This window comes from Ranitomeya variabilis, chromosome 3 (genome assembly GCF_051348905.1).
Source record: "Ranitomeya variabilis isolate aRanVar5 chromosome 3, aRanVar5.hap1, whole genome shotgun sequence".
In the NCBI taxonomy this organism is placed as follows: domain Eukaryota; kingdom Metazoa; phylum Chordata; class Amphibia; order Anura; family Dendrobatidae; genus Ranitomeya; species Ranitomeya variabilis.
The window spans coordinates 768,589,571-768,610,729 of record NC_135234.1 but is presented as its reverse complement, the minus strand read 5'-3'; the positions used below and the strand labels follow the sequence as shown (position 1 = coordinate 768,610,729).

Below are 21,159 nucleotides of genomic sequence, written 5' to 3'. Positions count from 1 at the left end.
GAGTGTTTGCAGAGCCCCTTATGTGCATAAACTGTGGAAACTCCTGATAAGTCAGCTTATTTTGTAAACTATACCCCTCAAGGAACATATTTAAAGGTGTGAGCACCTTGAACCCAGAGGTGCTTCATAGAATTTTCTAATGTTGAGGCTCGAAATTGAAAAAAAATTAACTTATGCCATAAAAGTGTTGGTTTTGCCCCAAATTGTTCATTTTCACAAAAGTAACAGGATAAGATGGACCATACAATTTGTGGTGCAGTTTATTCTGAGCACACTGATACCCAGTATGTGTTGGAAAACTACTGTTTGGGCGCACGCCAGGTCTCGGAAGGAAGGAGCACCAACTGAATTCTGGAGCTCAATTTAGGCTGGAATAGATTGCGGATGCCATGTCACATTTGACGAGCCCCTGACAGATTAAAACAGCAGAAACCCCACAAGTGATTCCATTTTGGAAACTAACACTCTTGAGGAATTCATCTAGGGGTGTAGTGAGCATTTTTATCCTTCAGCTGATTCACAGAATTGAATAACATTAGGCTGAGTAAATGGAAAGTTAACATTTTTTCCACTAAAATTTTCTTTTGGTACAAGTTTTTAATTTTCAAAAGGAATAATAGGAGAAAATGAATGGTGGAATTTGTTGTGTTACTCGTCCTGAGTACGCCGATACCCCATATGTGGTCAAAAACTACTTTTCCGGCACAGTGCAAAGTTCAAAGGGAAGAAGCGCCATATTAGAGTTTAGATCTTACTAGAATGGTTTGCAGGTGCCATGTCACATTGGCAGAGCCCCTGAGGTGCCAGAACAGCAGAAACCCCAATGAAGTCATTTAAGTTTCCAAACTACACACTTGATGAATGCATCTAGGGGCGCAGTGATCATATTGACACCACATGTGCCTCACAGAATTAAAATAACTTTGGGCAGTGAAGAAAGACTAATTACATTTTTACCACTAAAATGTTGTTTCAGCCCCAAGTTTTAAATTTTTATACGGGCTAATAGTAAGAAATGGACCTGACAGTTTGTTTGACTCCACACATAAGACCTCAGGAGTGGACATGGATGTCAGACTTATGTACCATCCTCCAAAACTTTGAGGACTCCACCAAGATGGTGAGCGGCGATGATACAATAATTAGCATCACCATCCCACTTCTCTCTGTTCTGAAATGCTCTCTGCTCACTATCAAAGAAGATGCGTTGCAGTCGGAGATTGATGAGATGGAGCAAGGAACCATACATGGTGAATACACACAGCCCACCCACATCTCATCTCAACGTGGATAGGGTGACAATGAGGAAGAGGAGGAGGAAGAACAGGAGCTACTTTCATGCAATAGATAGTACTACTAGCACAGCTGTCATACCGTCTGTTCAGCATGGATGGCCTGAGGACAGGAAGGAGGAGGACAGAATTTTCAGTCATCCTCTTGGTGAAGACACGGAAGTCTTGCCTGTTAGCAGTCTTGCACACATGGCTGAGTTTATGTTACGTTGCCATTCACGTGACCCTTGCTTTCTCAAAAGTTTGGGTAGCAGTCATTACTGGTTGGTGACACTTCTAGACCCACACTACAAAGAAAACTTTCTATCTCATATTCCAGAGTCAGACAGGTGTACTAAAATGGTGCAGGACCAGAGGGCTCTTGTTGCGGAATTATTTAAAAAATTCCCATCTGAAAACGCTGGCAGCAGACATCACAGTTCGTTGCACAACCAAGGACGACAGGCGAAAGAGACACAACTCCAATCCAGCTCAAGTTCTGGGAGTTTTCTCAGACCCCACATCGTATAGGCCCTGAGGCACGGGGTACTCTCACAAGAAGTGCAAAGTTTTGGAAGATGCTGAGGGAGTACCTTGCTGACCAAACCAAAGTCCTCCGTGATACCTCCATGCCTTATAATTATTGGGTATCCAGGCTGGACACGTGGCATGAACTGGCTATGAATGCCTTGGAGGTCCTGGCCTGCCCTGCCACTAGCATTTTGTCAGAGTGGGTATTAAGTGCCGCTGGGGGAATTATAACTGATAAGCACGTCCGCCTGTCAACTGAAAATGCTGACAGGCTGACTCTTATAAAAATGAACAAGGGATGGATTGTGCCAGATTTCTGTACACCACTGAGCGATATCAGCCAAACATAACCTCCAATACAGTGTCTTTTTTGTTAACGCTATTACCATGCACCTCTTTACACCCAAACATGGGTATACAGTACACTTCGTGATTTCAACTTTTTTTCTGTTGTCATTCTCCTTCTCTTCATCCTCATCACCCACCACTAGGGTTGAGCGACTTTTATTTTTATAGGATCGGGTCGGGTTTCACGAAACCCGACTTTCTCAAAAGTCGGGTCGAGTGAAATCGGCCGATCCTATAAAAATGTCGGGGTCAGCCGAAACACGAAACCCAATGCAGTGCAATGGGATACTATGGTTCCCAGAGTCTGAAGGAGAGGAAACTCTCCTTCAGGCCCTGGGATCCATATTAATGTGTAAAATAAAGAATTAAAATAAAAAATATTGATATACTCACCTCTCCGACGCAGCCTGGACCTTACCACTGGTAACCGGCAGCCTTCTTTGTTTAAAATGAGCGCGTTCAGGGCCTTACATGACGTCACGGCTTGTGATTGGTCGCGGCCGCCCATGTAAACGCCAAGCGACCAATCACAAGCCGTGACGTAATTCTCAGGTCCTAAATTCCTAGAATTAGGAATTTAGGACCTGAAAATTATGTCACGGCTTGTGATTGGTCGCGTGGCGGTCACATGGACGGCCGCGACCAATCACAAGCCGTGACGTCATGTAAGGCCCTGAACGCGCTCATTTTAAGCAAAGAAGGCTGCCGGTTACCAGCTGTAAGGTCCAGGCTGCGTCGGAGAGGTGAGTATATCAATATTTTTTATTTTAATTCTTTATTTTACACTTAAATGTGGATTCTGATACCGATTTCCGATATCGCAAACATATCGGAACTCGGTATCGGAGTTCCGATACCAGATTCAGAAGATCGCCGACCTCATGGCCGACCCCACACAGGGGTCGGGTCGGGTTTCATGAAACCCGACTTTGCCAAAAGTCGGCGACTTCAGAAAATGGCTGACCCATTTCGCTCAACCCTACCCACCACCACTATATCACCATGGTGATCGTAGTCTGTGATGGAACAGCCACGTTATTGTGTTAAAGGGTGTTTTTGATGCCCATAAAAAAAATGTTTACAGTTTTTCTTTTCTTTTTTTCATTGGAATGTTATGTACTTTTTTGGCTGTGCACCCGGAGTGCCCTTGCATGGATGAGTGGGTAGTTATACTGGAGCAGCTTTACAAGGCCCACCGTAAGATGATCGCATAAGGCAGCAGTGTGGGCACGATACTTTTTCTCATTGGACATTGTGTTAAAGGGTGTTTATGATGCCCGTAAAAAATATATTTACACAGCATATTGATGTGTACCCCCCAGGGGCACATTTTTTTTTATGAATCCCTCCTCCACGTTTCATCCTAGGGGGATTGGGGTGCATGCAAATTTGGAGCAGGTCTGGCATTCACTGCATAGCCAAACAGTATGAGAGACCCAGTTCCTAATAATTGGAACTGTAGGGGTTTGTTACGCTGCTTCAACAATGCAATTCTCCACTTTTGGGTCTTCATCCTCAACTCTGAAATTCTCCAATGCAGGTTCTTCAGGCTTAACACTGCAATTCACTGCATAGTCAAACAGTATGGGAGTACCAGCTTCCTAATAATGGGAACTTTGGCGTCATGTGGCCATCCACTGTGTCGGTTCAAAGGGTTATTGGGGTGTAACTTTGGGGCAGGGCAGTCCTTGCATTCAATGCATAGGCTAACATTATGGGAGTAGCAAATTAAGAAAAATGGGAACTTTGGTTTCATGTGGCCTTCCAGGACGTCAGTTTTTTGGGTTATTGGGGTGCATCCAAATTTGGAGCAGGCTTTGCATTCACTTCATGGGCAAATTGTACGGGACTAGAGAAATCATAATAATGGGAACTTTGGTTTCATGTGGCCATGCACCACGTCTCTTCAAATTGTTTTGGTGGTTCCTGTAACTTTGGTGCAGGCCAGACCTTGGATTAAATGCATTGGCAAACAGAATGGGAGACTCACTTCCTAATAATGTGAACTTTGTTGGTTGTCAGCTTCAACAATGCAATTCTCCACTGCCAGTTCTTCAGCCTCTACACTGACATTCTCCAATGCAGGTTCTTCAGGCTCAACACTGCAATTCACTGCATAGGCAAACAGCATGAGAGTACCAACTTTCTAATAATGGGAACGTTGGTTTCATGGGGCCTTCCAGGACGTCTGTTTTTTGGGATACTGGGGTGCGTCCCAAATTGGAGCAGGCCTTGCATTCAATTCATGGGCAAACTGTAGGAAAGTAAAAAAAATGTAATAATGGGAACTTTGGTTTCATGTGGCCATCCACCATGTCTATTCAAACTGTTTTTGGGGTGCGATAAACTTTGGGGCAGACCAGGCCTTGCATTCAATGCATGGGCAAACAGTATGGCAGTACCAAATAAATAAGAATGGGAACTTTGGTTTCATGTGGCCTTCCAGGATGTCTGTTCAATGGGTTATTGAGGTGCGCCTAAATTTGAGTCATGCCTTGCATTCAATGCACAGTCAATAATAGTACAGGAGACACACTGTTTAATAATGGGAACAACAAAGCCCAGCCAGCTGATGGCTCTCTAAGAATAGGGAGGACAAACTGCTGTCCCTTTAAGAAGATTAAAGTCCGCCTAATGGCCCTCCTCCTTTAACAGTCCCACCTTCATAACTGAAACGGGATGTGTCTGATGATGTGTCACACACCACATGGCCAGCTAAGGTTACATAGTTACATAGTTATTAAGGTTGAATGAAGACTTTAAGTCCATCTAGTCCAACCCATAGCCTAACCTAAAATGCTCTAACATGTTGATCCAGAGGAAGAATCCGCGTCTGTTATTATGCTTAAACCTTCTTTCCTCCAGACGTAGAGGATGCCCCCTTGTCCCTGTCTCAGGTCTGTGATTAAAAAGATCATCAGAAAGGTCTTTGTACTGTCCCCTCATATATTTATACATTAACATAAGATCACCCCTTAGTCTTCGTTTTTCCAAACTAAACAGCCCCAAGTGTAATAACCTATCTTGGTATTGCAGACCCCCCAGTCCTCTAATAACCTTGGTCGCTCTTCTCTGCACCCGCTCCAGTTCAGCTATGTCTTTCTTATACACCGGAGACCAGAACTGTGCACAGTATTCTAAGTGTGGTCGCACTAGTGACTTGTATAGAGGTAAAATGATGTTCTCCTCATGAGCATCTATGCCTCTTTTAATGCATCCCATTATTTTATTTGTCTTTGTAGCAGCTGCCTGACACTGGCCACTGAATATGAGTTTGTCATCCACCCATACACCCAGGTCTTTTTCATTGACGGTTTTGCCCAGAGTTTTAGAATTAAGCACATAGTTATACATCTTATTACTTCTACCCAAGTGCATGACCTTACATTTATCCCCATTAAAGCTCATTTGCCATTTATCAGCCCAAGCTTCTAGTTTACATAAATCAGCCTGTAATATAAAATTGTCCTCCTCTGTATTGATTACCCTGCAGAGTTTAGTGTCATCTGCGAATATTGAAATTCTACTCTGAATGCCCCCTACAAGGTCATTAATAAATGTTAAAAAGAAGAGGGCCCAATACTGACCCCTGTGGTACCCCACTGCTAACCGCGACCCAGTCCGAGTGTGCTCCATTAATAACCACCCTTTGTTTCCTATCCCTGAGCCAGCTCTCAACCCACTTACACATATTTTCCCCTATCCCCATTATTCTCATTTTATGTATCAACCTTTTGTGTGGCACCGTTTTAAAAGCTTTTGAAAAGTCCATATACACTACGTCCACTGGGTTCCCTTGGTCCAGTCCGGAACTTACCTCTTCATAGAAGCTGATCAGATTAGTCTGACATGAACGGTCCCTAGTAAACCCGTGCTGATACTGGGTCATGAGGTTATTCCTCCTCAGATACTCCAGTATAGCATCCCTTAGGCCATGTTCACACTTTGCGGTTTGTACCGCGGAACCGCCGCGATTTTGATGCTGCGGGTCCGCAGCAGTTTCCATAGCGTTTACATTAACATGTAAACCCTATGGAAACCGCAAACCGCAGTGCACATGCTGCGGGAAAAAACGCGCAGAAACGCAGCGGTTTACAACCCGCAGCATGTCACTTCTTTGTGCAGAATCGCTGCGATTCTGCACCCATAGGAAAGCATTGAACCGCTTACTTCCCGCATGGGGCTGTGCCCACGTTGCGGGAAGTAAGCGGATAATGTGCGGGTGGTACCCAGGGTGGAGGAGAGGAGACTCTCCTCCAGGCCCTGGGAACCATATTTGGGTGTAAAAAAAAGAATTAAAATAAAAAATAATGCTATACTCACCTCTCAGCGCTGCCCGCGGCGTCCGGTCTGGGTTGATGTGCGAACAGGACCTGCGGTGATGTCGCGGTCACATGACCGTGATGACGCCGCGGTCACATGACCGTGATGTCACGAAGGGTCCTTCTCGGCACAGCATCTTTGGAAGCGGACCGCCGAGTGCAGCGCCGAGGAGATCGGGACGTCAGAGAGGGTGAGTATAGCCAATTTTTTAATTTTAACATTATACTATTGATGCTGCATATTGCTGCACATGCAGCATCAATAGTATAGGCGGAAACCCGCAGCGGAAACCGCGGAACAAACCGCGATAAATCTGCAGGGATAACCGCAGCGGGTTTGCCCTGCAGATTTATCAATTCCGCTGCGGGGGAACCCGCAGAGCACACCGCAAAGTGTGCACATAGCCTTAGAATGCCCTCCAGGATTTTACCCACAGTAGAGGTTAAGCTTACTGGCCTATAATTTCCGAGTTCAGTTTTTGTCCCCTTTTTGAATATTGGCACCACATTTGCTATACGCCAGTCCTGTGGTACAGACCCTGTTATTATGGAGTCTTTAAAGATTAAAAATAATGGTCTATCAATGACTGCACTTAGTTCCTGCAGTACTCGGGGGTGTATCCCATCCGGGCCCGGAGATTTGTCCATTTTAGTGATTTTTAGACGCCGCCGTACTTCCTGCTGGGTTAAGCAGGTGACATTTAATGGGGAATTTTTGTTATCACTGATCATATTGTCGCCATGGGATTTTCTTGTGTTAATACTGATGAAAAAAGTCATTTAGCATATTGGCTTTTTCCTCATCCTCATCCACCATTTCCCCCAGACTATTTTTAAGGGGGCCAACACTTTCATTTTTTAGTTTCTTACTATTTATGTAGTTAAAGAATATTTTGGGATTATTTTTACTCTCTCTGGCAATGAGTCTCTCTGTCTCAATCTTTGCTGCCTTGATTTGCTTTTTACAGAATTTATTTAATTTTCTGTATTTATTTAATGCCTCCTCACTACCTACTTCCTTTAATTCTCTAAATGCTTTCTTTTTGTCACTTATTGCGCCCCTTACAGCTCTATTTAGCCATATTGGTTTCCTCCTATTTCTAGTATGTTTATTCCCATACGGTATATACTGTGCACAGGTCCTATCCAAAATGCTAATAAACGTCTCCCATTTTCTTTGTGTATTTTTATGTCTCAGGATTAGTGTTGAGCGATACCGTCCGATACTTGAAAGTATCGGTATCGGAAAGTATCGGCCAATACCGGCAAAGTATCGGATCTCGCCGATTCCGATACCCATGCAAGTCAATGGGACACCAAGTATCGGACAGTATCCTGATGGTTCCCAGGGTCTGAAGGAGAGGAAACTCTCCTTCAGGCCCTGGGATCCATATTACTGTGTAAAATAAAGAATTAAAATAAAAAATATTGATATACTCACCTGTCCGGAGGCCCCTGGACATCACCGCTGGTAACCGGCAGCCTTCTTTGCTTAAAATGAGCGCGTTCAGCACATTCCATGACGTCACGGCTTCTGATTGGTCGCGTGCCTGCCGCTCATGTGACCGCCAGGCGACCAATAACAAGCCGTGACGTCATTCTCAGGTCCTAAATTCCTAGAATTAGGAATTTAGGACCTGAGAATGACGTCACGGCTTGTGATTGGTCGCCTGGCGGTCACATGAGCGGCACGTGACCAATCAGAAGCCGTGACGTCATGGAAGGTGCTGAACGCGCTCATTTTAAGCAAAGCAGCCTGCCGGTTACTACCAGGGCACGTCAGAGGGTGAGTATATCCCTATTTTTTATTTTAATTCTTTATTTTTTACATGGATATGGATCCCAGGGCCTGAAGGAGAGTTTCCTCTCCTTTAGACCCTGGGAACCATACACTGGGAACTTCCGATTCCCAATACCACAAAAGTATCGGATCTCGGTATCGGAATTCCGATACAGCAAATATCGGCCGATACCCAATACTTGCGGTATCGGAATGCTCAACACTACTCAGGATATCATCCCAGTTAATTGCACCAAGATCCTCTCTTATCCGTTGGAAATTTGCCCTCCTGAAGTTTAGTGTCCTTGTCACCCCCCTACTACCCATCTTATTAAAGAATACATGAAAACTTATTATTTTGTGATCACTATTCCCCAAGTGACCCCCAACCCTTATATTTGATATGCGGTCTGGCCTGTTGGTTAATATTAGGTCTAGCAGTGCCCCCCTTCTTGTTGGGTCCTGAACCAGTTGTGAAAGGTAATTGTCTCTCATAGTTGTCAGACCCCGATCACCTTTACTGGAACTGCAGGTTTCTGTTCCCCAATCTATTTCAGGGTAGTTGAAGTCCCCCATAATAATGACTTCTCCTTGAGTCGCAGCTTCATCTATTTGCTTTACGAGGATATTCTCCATTGCTTCCATTATTTTTGGAGATTTATAACAAACCCCTATCAGTAATTTATTATTTTTTCCCCCTCCCCTTATCTCCACCCACAGAGACTCTACATTTTCATTAGATTCACCTATATTATCACGCCGGATGGGTTTTAAGGACGATTTTACATACAGACACACCCCACCCCATCGCTTATATGTACGGTCATTTCTGAACAGACTATAGCCCTGCAACTTAACAGCCCAGTCATGGCTCTCATCCAGCCATGTCTCAGATATCCCCACCATGTCATAATTATGCTCCAACAACATTAGTTCTACTTTCTCCATGTTGTTGGCAAAGCTTCTGGCATTAGTATACATGCACTTGATGTTCCTCTCTGTACCTCTATTCTTTCTTAAATTATTAACTGTTCTAACCCCACCTTCCATGCCACCCCCAACTTCCTTATTTGTGCCCAGGTCTCTATCTGCACTATCTTCCCCTCCTATAAAATGAATACCCTCCCCCAATCCCTAGTTTAAACACTCCTCCAACCTTCTAGCCATTTTCTCCCCCAGCACAGCTGCACCTTCCCCAGTGAGGTGCAGCCCGTCCCTAGCGTAGAGCCTGTAGCCCACTGAGAAGTTGGCCCAGTTCTGTAGGAACCCAAACCCCTCCTTCCTACACCAATCCTTGAGCCACTTATTAACCTCCCTAATCTCCCGTTGCCTCTCTGGCGTGGCACGTGGTACAGGCAGTACTTTGGAAAATACCACATTGGAGGTCCGTGCTTTAAGCTTGCAGCCTAATTCCCTGAAATCGTCTTTAATGACCTTCCACTTACCTCTAACTTTGTCATTTGTGCCAATGTGCACCATGACCGCTGGGTCCTCACCAGCCTCTCCCAGTAATCTGTCCACCTGATCAGCGATGTGTTGGACTCGAGTGCCAGGTAGGCAGCACACCGTCCAACGATCCCTGTCTTTGTGACAGATTGCCCTATCTGTTCCCCTAATAATTGAGTCCCCCACTACCAGCACCTGTCTGGCCTGCCCTGCTCTCCTATTTCCCCCCTTACTGGAGCAGTCACTCCTCCGGCTTTCAGATGACATCCCTGGCTGCAGCAGTGCTACAACTGTACTGGCACCCCCCTCATCTGCCAACTTAGCAAACTTATTGGGGTGTGCCAGATCAGGACTAGCCTCCCTGACACTCTTCCCTCTACCCCGCTTCCTAACTGTCACCCAGCTTGCTACTTCACTGTCCTGCAGCTCCATCCTACCATTCCCCCCTCATCTATCCCATTGAGCGTCTGCTCAGTGAGCAGAAGACTCCTGTTGTGAATTCCGCTCTTGGGCTCCCTCCGGTGGTTGTAAGTGGCACTTTTGTGAGTTCTGCTCTTGGGCTCCCTCCGGTGGTTGTACAACTGGCCCACCCAGATAACAGACATCTTCTGGGAAACAGGAAGATCCGAAATAAAATCCACCACAGAGTTTACAAAAATCTCCACACCTGACTAAAGGTGTGGAGGGTAAATCTGCTTTCCAGAGCTTCCAGCTTAACTGAATAAATCCATACTGACAAGCTGGACAAGAAAAAACATAGAAAGAGCTGAATGATTAAGTCCACAATATGTGGACAGCAAAAGAACAAGCAAGGACTTATCTTTGCTGAACTGGTAAGAATATCAGGGAAATCCAAGCAGAGATGTGGATCCAACCAGGAACCATTGACAACTGGCCCAGGCTGAAGGATAGAGCCAGGTTAAATAGCCGAGTCAGAAAGACGATCAGTGGAAGCAGCTGCTGACTGCTAAATCCAAGGAGCAGCAGTTCCACTCAAAACCACCGGAGGGAGCCCAAGAGCAGAACTCACAAAAGTGCCACTTACAGCCACCGGAGGGAGCCCAAGAGCGAAATTCACAACAGACTCCTCTCCATATTGTCTATGGAGACAATAACATTTCCCAGTGAATGCAAAAATGAAAAATTCATCAAAAACGCTGCGTGTGAACATAGCTCAAGTGGTGGAGGAACATTTTTGTTTTGGGTTATTTATTTTGCCTAATATACAAGTCGTTACCCTGGAAAGGATGTACCTCAACATATTTCCCAGGAAAATCCATTTTGGTTTCATTTTTGTATGTTTTCATGTGCGCCTGTAAAAGTGGCGTAAGACTCTGACAACATTGTTCACAACAGTGACCTGGGAGTCAGAAATGCTTCTAGGGGTCTTCCCCATTATGTTCCCGTGTAATTTGAGAACTGTTCCCATAGATTTCTGATTCCCGGAAAAGACCTCCGGGGGGAGGGGGGGTGTCACGGCAAAAAAACTCAGGTTTTCTAGGCTTATATTGGGCTCGTTGCTCATGTTGAGCACCCAAGCATTCCAATCTGCTCGACACGAGCAACAAGCACCCGAGCATTTTCTGCTCGCTCATCACTAGTCCTAATATTTCCGGTACCTGAAAAAAACGGTACCGGAGATGTCAGTGACATATACAATTATTACAGTAATGTAATGGTAAACCCACATGTAAGGGTAAACCTCAAACCCTACAGAATCCCCGAACCACACCAGGAGATAATCTGCAAGGAGGTGAAGAGAATGCTGGACCTCGGGGTGATAGAGGAATCAAGAAGTAGCTGGTCAAGTCCCATCGTCCTCGTATCGAAGCCCAATGGCGAGTAGCGATTTTGTAATGACTACTGCAGGCTCAATGAGGTGTCCAGTGTTGACGCGTACCCAATGTCCCGCATGGACGAACTCACATGGGATGTTATATACCTGGTAACGAGAATCAGGCAGTGTCTCTTGGGAGAGCAGGAACTCCAACTGTGCGGGTCAACTGCAGGGGAATCCTGCAGGGAAAGGACTCATATGGGCTGTGTTTTCTTTGTTTTACCTTTATGCCAGCAAGGCTCGGTTTATTTTGCTGAACCCGCCAAGGTTTATGCTATCCACAATAAACCAGCAGGTGATCATCTACCAGAACGTTTCCTCTGTCTACCTGGGAAAGCAGCGGAGTGTGTCAACCCCTCACAACATGTACAGAAAGCTGCACACACACTGTACTAATTGTATATGTCACTGACATCTATATATCTATCTATTCTATGTGTAATAAATAATCTTTATTTTTTATAAATATATTTTTATATCTTTATATAGCGCTAACATATTCCACAGCGCTTTACAGGTTTGCACACATTATCGTCACTGTCCCTGTTACAATCTAAATTCCTTATCAGTATGTCTTTGGAATGTGGGAGGAAACTGGAGTACCCGGAGGAAACCCATGGAAACACGGAGAGAACATACAAACTCTTTGCAGATGTTGTCTTGAGGGCTTGAACCCAGGACTCCAGCGCTGCAAGGCTGCTGTGCTATCAACTGCGCCACCGTGCTGTGTGTATAACCCATATATCTGTATCTATGTGTGTAATCCATCTCTTCTAGACTGTCGGGTCCCGGTGTCATTTTAGAGTACGTGGCTGCTGAATTACCGACTTTTCTTCTATCTATATAATATTTATACATATATCTGTGTGTGTCACTGACATCTATATATCTATGTGTATACTGTATATCTATTCTAACCTGTCACTCTGTGATTTTACTGTATGCAGCACATGAATTGCAGGCTTTTTATCTATCTATCTATTTATCATCTACTTTAAAATACTTTAGTGGCAACACAATTATTACCGATCACAAATCCGAATGTGCCACATTTGTGCCGAATTTGTGTTTGTCGATCGTTTTACAAACATATTAGCACATGTCCTGTCATCACTTCTATCATGGAAATGCCCCTTTGACTAATGTTATCATTCATCCAATAGACTGTATGAGGACATGAGGTCCTGGTGATGGTCGGCCTGGAATCACATGATGACACAATTCCCAGAACACTGCCCCCTATCAGTGGAAATGTGAGAAAATCCAATAATGACACCAAATGCTTGAAGACTTTATCCTGAGCATCAGATTATATAGTTCAATGTATCTTTATACAGAGAATGAGAAGATAAAAGAAACTGTCAGAAAAGAGTAAATGTGTTATAATGTCATATGATGAGAATTGGAAATGGGAAACGCTCAGCCAAACCTCTGTAACCACCGGCTGTAATCTAACACCTGGAAACCGCCAGGATGTTATTTCATTCATCCCTATTTGTGCCTCCATCATTATCAGCTGCTTTATAAGGGGCAGATAGTGAGAGAAAAAGTATTGGTTATTCCGCTGCATTGTGACATCATCTCTTACCTTATATGGAAGCGGGCAGTGATGTCACACAGGTGAGTGATGATGTCACAATAGAGCGGAACCTTAAAAACCCTCCGTTCCATCTCACTGGCTCAGACTTGGTATATGTCTGTCTGCTGACAACACTGTACCTAGATCTTCTCCTTGTGAGATTAGCGATTTACTTGAATAGAGGAAAACTTCTGTATTAGCGAATTAATACTTCTGGATTTTCCTGAAGATCACTGACTGAGGACTTCTACATCTGGAGGTAAGTCTATTTTGTGTTGTTATTTATGAAACTATTATTATTTATTGTTATAGCGCCATTTTTTCCATGGCGTTTTACATGTGAGGAGGGGTATACATAATAAAAACAAGTGCAATAGTCTTGAACAATACAAGTCACAACTGGTACAGGAGGAGAGAGGACCCTGCCCGCGAGGGCTCACAATCTACAAGGGATGGGTGAGGATACAGTAGGCGAGGATAGAGCTGGTCATGCAGGGGTTTGGTCGATCGGTGGTTACTGCAGGTTGTAGGCTTGTCGGAAGAGGTGGGTCTTCAGGTTCTAACTAGAAGCTTTCTTCTCATTATTTTTTCATGTATTCTTGAATTTTGTATGAAAACACTTTTTGCATTTGTTGCCATTTTCTGACACCCGTAGCGGTTTCTTTTTTCGTGATTTGGGGTTGGGTGAAGGATTATTTTTTGCACCCTGAGCTGTCGTTTTTACTGATACCATGATGGGGAACATGCGATGTTTTGATGAGTAACTCGTCCGGCACAAATCACGGCACAATACAACAGAAAAAACATTTTCATGAATATTTTTATTTACAATTCATGAAACAAATCCAGTCCTCAGTGACCGGATATAAGAGTAGGAATGGCCGCGAGAAAACCAGGGAGCAAATATCAGTGTCCAGCAATTTACAGGGGGACGAGGGGAGATTTCCTTTATTAATAAATAGTAGTAATAATAATGGCAGCCAGCGCTCTACTTGTATGGGGCAGGGCGGGCTGCACCAGGGATTATAGCACTGTGTAATATGGCTCCAATGTTTTCTCCTCCCCTTCAGATCTCCCTCCTGACTCTGTCTGGTCCAGGACCACAGAGGGGACGTCAGCTCCTGGCTGTCTGGTCCAGGACCACAGAGGGGACGTCAGTCACCACCTACATAAGCTGAGAAGAGAACGTCAGCGTGCACAGGACCCGCAGAGCCGGACATCTGTAGAGTGAGTATAATGGCGGAGGAGCCACCGCCGGGGTCCATCTTCTTACACTAATTAGATAAGTGGAGGAGGCCGGACCACGGCTGTCGGCACTAACCACTGAGTTAGGCCAGAATTGCACCTGACAACCTCCCGAATTTAACCACTATCATTCGGCTACTTGTTGGCTGATTGTCGGGTGTCTGATGGCCATTAAAGCATTTCTTACTGCTGGAAAATACTGACCAAATACTGAGCATGTGAACGTGGCCTAAAGCTGAAAATTATTTGGTTTAGATCTGAAATAAAACTTGTGTCAGAGTATAATGTAGCCCCCCCCTCATAAAATATGTAGCTCCCCTCATAAAATATAATGCAGCCCCCTCATAGAGTATAATGCATCCCCTCCCATAGAGTATAATGTAGCCCCCTTAAATAAAATAATGTAGCCCCCTCGTAGAATATAATGCAGCCCTCAAATAGAATAATGCAGCCCCCTCATAGAGTAAAATGCAGCCCCTTCATAGGGTATAATGCAGTCCCCTTAAAGAATATAATGTAGCCCCCTCAAATACTATAATGCAGCCCCCCATAGAGTAAAATGCTGCCCCTTCATAGGGTATAATGCAAACTCCCATAGAATATAATGTAGCCCCCTCATATAATATAATGCAGCCCCTCCATAGAATATAATGTAGCCTCTCCATAGAATATAATACAGCCCCACAGTCCTACAGTCTTATGGCCACCAGTACTAACTGATATATATATATATATATATATATATATATATATATATATATATATATATCCCACAATCCTCACCTCTCCTCCTCATTCCCCTGCGGTTCCAGACTCTGCTCCAGTCTCAGCAGCTGCACTGCCATCTGCCCGGCACACAGTATGAGGTGACGTCATCGCGCACCGGCTGTGTCAGAGGCAGAGGGCAATGATGGAGCAGGGAGTATCATCTGATGCCCTCTCCTCTATTATTGCACCTATGATGCGGATACAGTTGAATGCGGCACATGCTGGGGGCAGCAGCGGTGGAGCAGCAGGCGACAGGAGGAAGGAGCCGACTGCTGCGGCTAAAGTCTGTGCCCGCTGCTAAAGAGAAATGAATATTCACTGCTCCCCACGCCCATGGCCAGTCCGACCCGGGCTCTACACACAGAACTGAGGAATAAAATGGTAAAAACTCATCTGTTCCTTATACTACAGGTGGAATAATACTCTACTGCTGGAAGGTTCTCAAAGTTTTACTTGTTGAGCGTTGAAAACTCCAAGTGTAAACTTTGTTCTGGATTAGGAATCTTATTTCCATCGGGAATTCACCAGATATTACTGTAAGTATTCTGAGGTCATAACAAACATTTCCTGCCTAAAAATAAAAGAATAAAATCTGACCGATCTATTGTTCCTTTTAGGGTTGATAAACGACTACAGAGCTGAAATCTTGACAAGAAGATCCCTGTCGATTACTAAGATCCCAGCTGAATTCTGTAGCACTACTAGTGACATCACATTTCTTGGATTTACAAGAAGAGTAAAGTAGTTAGAAGGTAACGATACTTTTCTGTAACATTTAAGTCTAAGTTGCAATGTGTGACCATGATGTGAGGAATAGCGCCATTTCCGGCCATTATATGGCTTGTATGGTATTTTGTATTGTTCTACAATTTTCACCCTACAGTCACTATCTCTAATTTGCATTTGTCTTTGAATCAGTGTCTCCCGCAAAAAAAGTATTTTACCTCTTTCCTTAGGCAGCACAGAGCCATGGAGGAAAGTATATATCAGTACTGAGCATTGCAGCTGTGAATCCAGCTCTGGTCTAAGCTAATATACCTGCTAGAATCCTGCAGGACAATGATTCTGTGCTTCCTCCTGGCAGTGCTCCTCCTCTGCCTCCTAACTTGTGAAATCTCTGTGCAGAGCAAGAGGGATTACAGGAGGTTATTCAGAGTTAATGAGCTCAGGAGACGGGAAAGGGGAGGAATTGACCCATAAGAATAGATTAAAGACGATTTCTCTGATATCATATGTTACAAAGTTTCTTATAATCACTTATACTAGTGATTTATACAGTTTGTTGCCGGGCAGTTCCCATGTAAACACTTTCTCGATGTTTTGCGGCTTCATCTTCTCGTCCTTCCATACTACTTATGGTCACTACTTTTTGGCTTTTGCGGTTTATTGTCCTATAACTTTTTTCCATTTGTGGATTATTTTGCAGGACTTCTCGCGCACTGAGTGACTTCTGCGTGTTGCTCTGCGCTGTGAGATCTGCGACTATTGTTCGCCGGAAGAGAACTTTACTGAACACTTTTGAGGAGAAACCATGAGTTCTCGGGAATTGAGGCAGCTGATCATGGACAACATTGCATGGATGAACCGGCCAGAAAACCGAAGTAAGTGAACCTTTACAATGTAAGGGGTGTGTGTGGGGGGATTATACCGGGGTCTTTTTGTCGTCACCCCAGTAACAACAGGTTCCACTCTCTAGTTCTTTCCATAAGAGGAGTTAGAAATATTTCTGCCTGTATACTGGGGACAATGTTAGACGGGGAACTAAACTAATAACTCTGGGTATTGTAGTAGTGACGATCGGTGGGGTCCGGACCCTCAGACCAGCACACATCGCTCACAACAGGGGTCAACATGCTTAGATTATTCTTGGGTGTGTGCAGAGCGGTGTCCCGGCCCAGTAAAAAGTTATAGAGAAATAATAGATAGATAATAGATAGATAATAGATGATAGACACATTTGTACCTGTCATTTATGATATTTTCTGTCATTATAATACATGAGTTTTTCCCTTCAGATCAGAGCCCTGTGATCGGAAGACTCAGGTCGTCTCAGACAAGAGGAGGAAGGATTGAAGATGACAGAGATTATTTACCTTCTCCAGAGAGAAGAAGAAGAGTTAGAGACCCATCTAGGCGCTCAGTACGAGAGGAGACCAGACACAGGAGCCGTTCGCCACATAGGCCGCTACCTGACCGTCCCATCTCTCCTGAGCCTTTACCACCGACCACGCGCCCTGACAATCTCAGGCCTGCGGAAGCTTTACCACCGACCACGCTCCCTGACAATCTCAGGCCTGCGGAAGCTTTACCACCGACCACGCGCCCTGACAATCTCAGGCCTGCGGAGGCTTTACCACCAACCACGCTCCCTGACAATCTCAGGCCTGCGGAAGCTTTACCACCGACCACGCTCCCTGACAATCTCAGGCCTGCAGAGGCTTTACCACCGACCACGCTCCCTGACCGTCACAGTTCTGCTGATGCGTCACTACCGAGCAGCAGCAATAACAGGAGTGGTGGAAATGAAGCGGCAACCACCTCCGGGGCCGATCCTCAGCCAAATTTTATTCCACCATCCGTCGGCACAGATGCTGAGAATCAGGCCGGATTAGATTCAGATGAGGATACAACACCACCGCAGGCTGCACCCCTGCGGAGGAGAGGACGGCGGAGAGGAATGACAAGGATACGGCAAATAGAACGCCTTCCTACCAGGAGCGCCACAGGCCAGGAGGAGATTCCTTCTTGTGCCATATGCCTAGGTGATTATGAAGTAGGTGAGCAGCTTATTGTGCTGCCCTGCCGACATCTTTTTCATCAGAGCTGCATTACACCATGGCTCCGCCAAAACCGCTACTGTCCTTACTGCCGCCAAAACTGTTTCCAACAGAACAGACAGAGAAGAGCATAAATCCCAACATGTGCTCGTGTACCCATCCCCTATATATATTTATTTCCTTTATTAATGATTTTTACTAAATAAAATGTATGTTTTTTATACTTATGAAGTCAGCACTCCATTTTTTCAGTTTTCTATGTTACCAGGAGTTTCTTCGTGTACTGCCATATTGATACATTTATAGAGGAACAGTCACACGATGCAACTACTTTTTACCTATTTATGCATCATTTCCGGAATTTTCTAAACTGCATCGGTGATATGTCCGCCACTGCATTACAGAATCCATTTAGCTCTAGTGGTCCCCATACTTGCCATAATCCGTTCTGCAATTTCTGGGGCAACACCTCTATTAAATCTGTGGACAGTTTGCTCCAATTTCAAATCAAGCACTAAATCTATTGTAATACTTCTAATCTGATTTACTATGCTGCACGTGAGTGTCCATATATATGGGGCTGCATTACACTATAGAGGCTGCCTATGGGGGTGCATTATATTAGGGGCTGCATTACACTATAGAGGCTGCCTATGGGGGTGCATTATATTAGGGGCTGCATTATACTAAAGAGGCTGCGTTATACTATAGAGGCTGCCTATGGGGGAGCATTATATTACATTATACTAGGGGGTGCATTATATTATAGAAGCTGCCTTTGGAGGTGCATTATATTAGGGGCTGAATTATACTATAGAGGCTGCCTGTGGCGGTGCATTATATTATAGAGGCTGCCTATGGGATGCATTATACTATAAAGGCTGCGTTTGGGGCTGCATTATACTATAAAGGCTGCCTGTGGGGGTGCATTATACTATAGAGGCTGCCTATGGGCCTACATTATACTATAGAGGCTGCCTATGGGGGGGGCATTATATTAGGGGCTGCCTTACACTATAGAGTCTGCATTATACTATAGAGTCTGCCTATGGGGGATGCATTATACTACTGAGTCGGCCTATGGGGGTGCATTATACTATAGAGTCTGCCTATAGAGGCTGCCTATGGCGGGTGCATTATGCTATAGAGGCTGCCTATGGGGGTGCATTATATTAGGGGCTGCATTATACTATAGTCTCCTTATGGGAGGTACATTATACTATAGAGTCTGCCTATGGGGGGTGCATTATACTATGGAGTCTGACTACGGGGGGTGCATTACACTTTAGAGTCTGCCTATGGCGGGTGCATTATGCTGCCGAGAGCACAACGGAGGGGCGCCGCTGCATCTACAGTCCCCTGCAGTGGATTCAGTCTCCTCCTACGGAGGGAGATCCATCATCCGGGGTCAGATGTGTCAGCCCCTCTGGAAACAAAAGGCATGCTGGGAGATGTAGTTCCATGATGTCATTAATGAGGGAAGTAGCCGGGTCGTCCTTCCTACACCACACGACGTACCCCAGAGCCTTCGAGCCGCTCCTCATCCTCTTCATCCGGGGTGGAGAGGACGCGGATGAACGACAGACCGAACTGCTCCTGCTTGTTGAAGGGCTGCGTGCAGGTGACACGGTCCCACTTCTCCAGGGCGGCTCCTGCGAGGAAGTCTCCTGCCGAGGGGAGTCTGCTCTACAGAAAAACCTGCAGTCCCCCCAGAGCAGCACACACTCCAGTCACCTCCAGAGCTGCATCCACTGAAAATATTCATATACTCCAGCCACCACCAGAGCTGCATCCACAGATAATATTCATATACTCCAGCCACCTCCAGAGCTGCATCCACAGAAAATATTCATATACTCCAGCCACCTCCAGAGCTGCATCCACTGAAAATATGCATATACTCCAGCCACCTCCAGAGCTGCAGTCTGTAAATTCACACATTATGCTCCACTCACATCTACAGTGGCATGTAACCGTTTATCCCCTGCTGGCCAGAATCACTGTTATTGTGAACAGTGAAGAGAGCTGAAGATGAAATGATCTGTAAAAGGCCTAAAGTTACAGATGACGCCTCTCCTTGGTGTTTTAGGCAATAAAAATATATATTATTTTCATCGTTTACATTTTAAAAATTATAAAAAGGAAAATGAGCAGATGAAAAAGTTTGTGCACCCTGCATGGTTAGTACAAGTATCAGCCTGTAAACGCTTTCTGTATCCAGACACGAGTCTTTCAGTTCTTGTGTGAGGGATTTTCCTCCGTTCTTCCTTGGAGAATTCCTCCAGTTCTGTGAGATTCCTGGGGCGTTTTGCTTCCTCTGCTATTTTGAGGTTTCGCCACAGATTTTCAATGATGCTGAGATCAGGGGACTGTGAGGGCCATTGTAAAACCTTCAGTTTGCCCCTTTTCAGGTCTATTGTGGATTGTGACGTGTGTTTAGGACCATTCTCCATATGTAGCAGCCATCCTCTTCCTCTTTTCACCTTCAGCTTTTTTACAGATGTTTTTTTCAAAAATTTGTTGAAATTTCATTGAATCCATTCTTCACTCTACCCTTGAAATTTTCCCCAAGCTATTGGCTGCAACACAGTGCAAAGAATGATCCTCCCCCATGCTTAATGGTTGGCGAGATGTTATTTTCCTGACATTCTGTGCCCTTTTTTCTCCACCTTTTATCATTGTGGCCACACAGTTCTATTTTATCCTCATCGGTCCACAGGACTTGTTTCCAAAATGCATCAGGCTTGTTTAGATGTTCTTTGCAGACTTCTAAAGCTGAATTCCATTGATTGGATGCAGGAGAGGTTTTCCTCTGATGACTCTTCCATGAAGGTCATATTTGTGCAGGTGTCTCTGAACAGTAGAACAATGTACCACAACTCCAGAGTCTGCTCAATCTTTCTGAAGGTCTTTTGCAGCCAAGTGGGAGTTCTGATTTGCTTCTCTACCAATCCTATGAGCAGCTCTTGATTACATTTTCCTTGGTCTTCCAGACCTTATCTTGACCTCCACTGTTTCTGGTAACTGCCATTTTTTAACTACATTACTAAATGAGGAAAAGGCAACATGGAAACGCTTTTCTATCTTCTTATAGCCTTCTCCTGCTTTGTGGGCTCCACCATTTTCCTTTTCAGAATGCTAGGCAGCCGCTTAGAAGAATTCAAAGCTGCTGTTTTTTGGTTAGAGGAGGCTGGGTTTTTATAAAGCTGGGAAATTTCCATCATCGGCCTTTCCTAACAATTATAGTGAAGAAGC

General features: G+C 44.8%; 1 protein-coding gene across 2 annotated transcripts; it reads left to right on the top strand.

Annotated features, from left to right (window-relative positions):
• The first annotated feature begins 13,201 nt into the window (after positions 1-13,201).
• Positions 13,202-18,127, top strand: LOC143817419 (uncharacterized). Of its 2 annotated transcripts, XM_077298812.1 has the most exons (6): positions 13,202-13,373; positions 14,185-14,341; positions 15,539-15,663; positions 15,745-15,879; positions 16,554-16,728; positions 17,143-18,127. In XM_077298812.1, the coding sequence occupies exons 5-6, from the start codon at positions 16,659-16,661 to the stop codon at positions 18,036-18,038; spliced, it is 966 nt and encodes a 321-aa protein (XP_077154927.1). In that variant the 5' UTR covers positions 13,202-13,373; positions 14,185-14,341; positions 15,539-15,663; positions 15,745-15,879; positions 16,554-16,658; the 3' UTR covers positions 18,039-18,127. The 2 variants fall into 2 exon arrangements, with proteins under 2 accessions (XP_077154927.1, XP_077154928.1); XM_077298813.1 differs by lacking the exon at positions 14,185-14,341.
• Positions 18,128-21,159: the final 3,032 nt, after the last annotated feature.

Bases quoted from the DNA above. Each gene is read 5' to 3' on its own strand.
- LOC143817419 (XM_077298813.1), top strand. From the start codon at position 16,659: ATGAGTTCTCGGGAATTGAGGCAGCTGATCATGGACAACATTGCATGG. The intron at 16,729-17,142 runs GTAAGTGAACCT...TTTTCCCTTCAG, and splicing joins GAACCGGCCAGAAAACCGAA to ATCAGAGCCCTGTGATCGGA.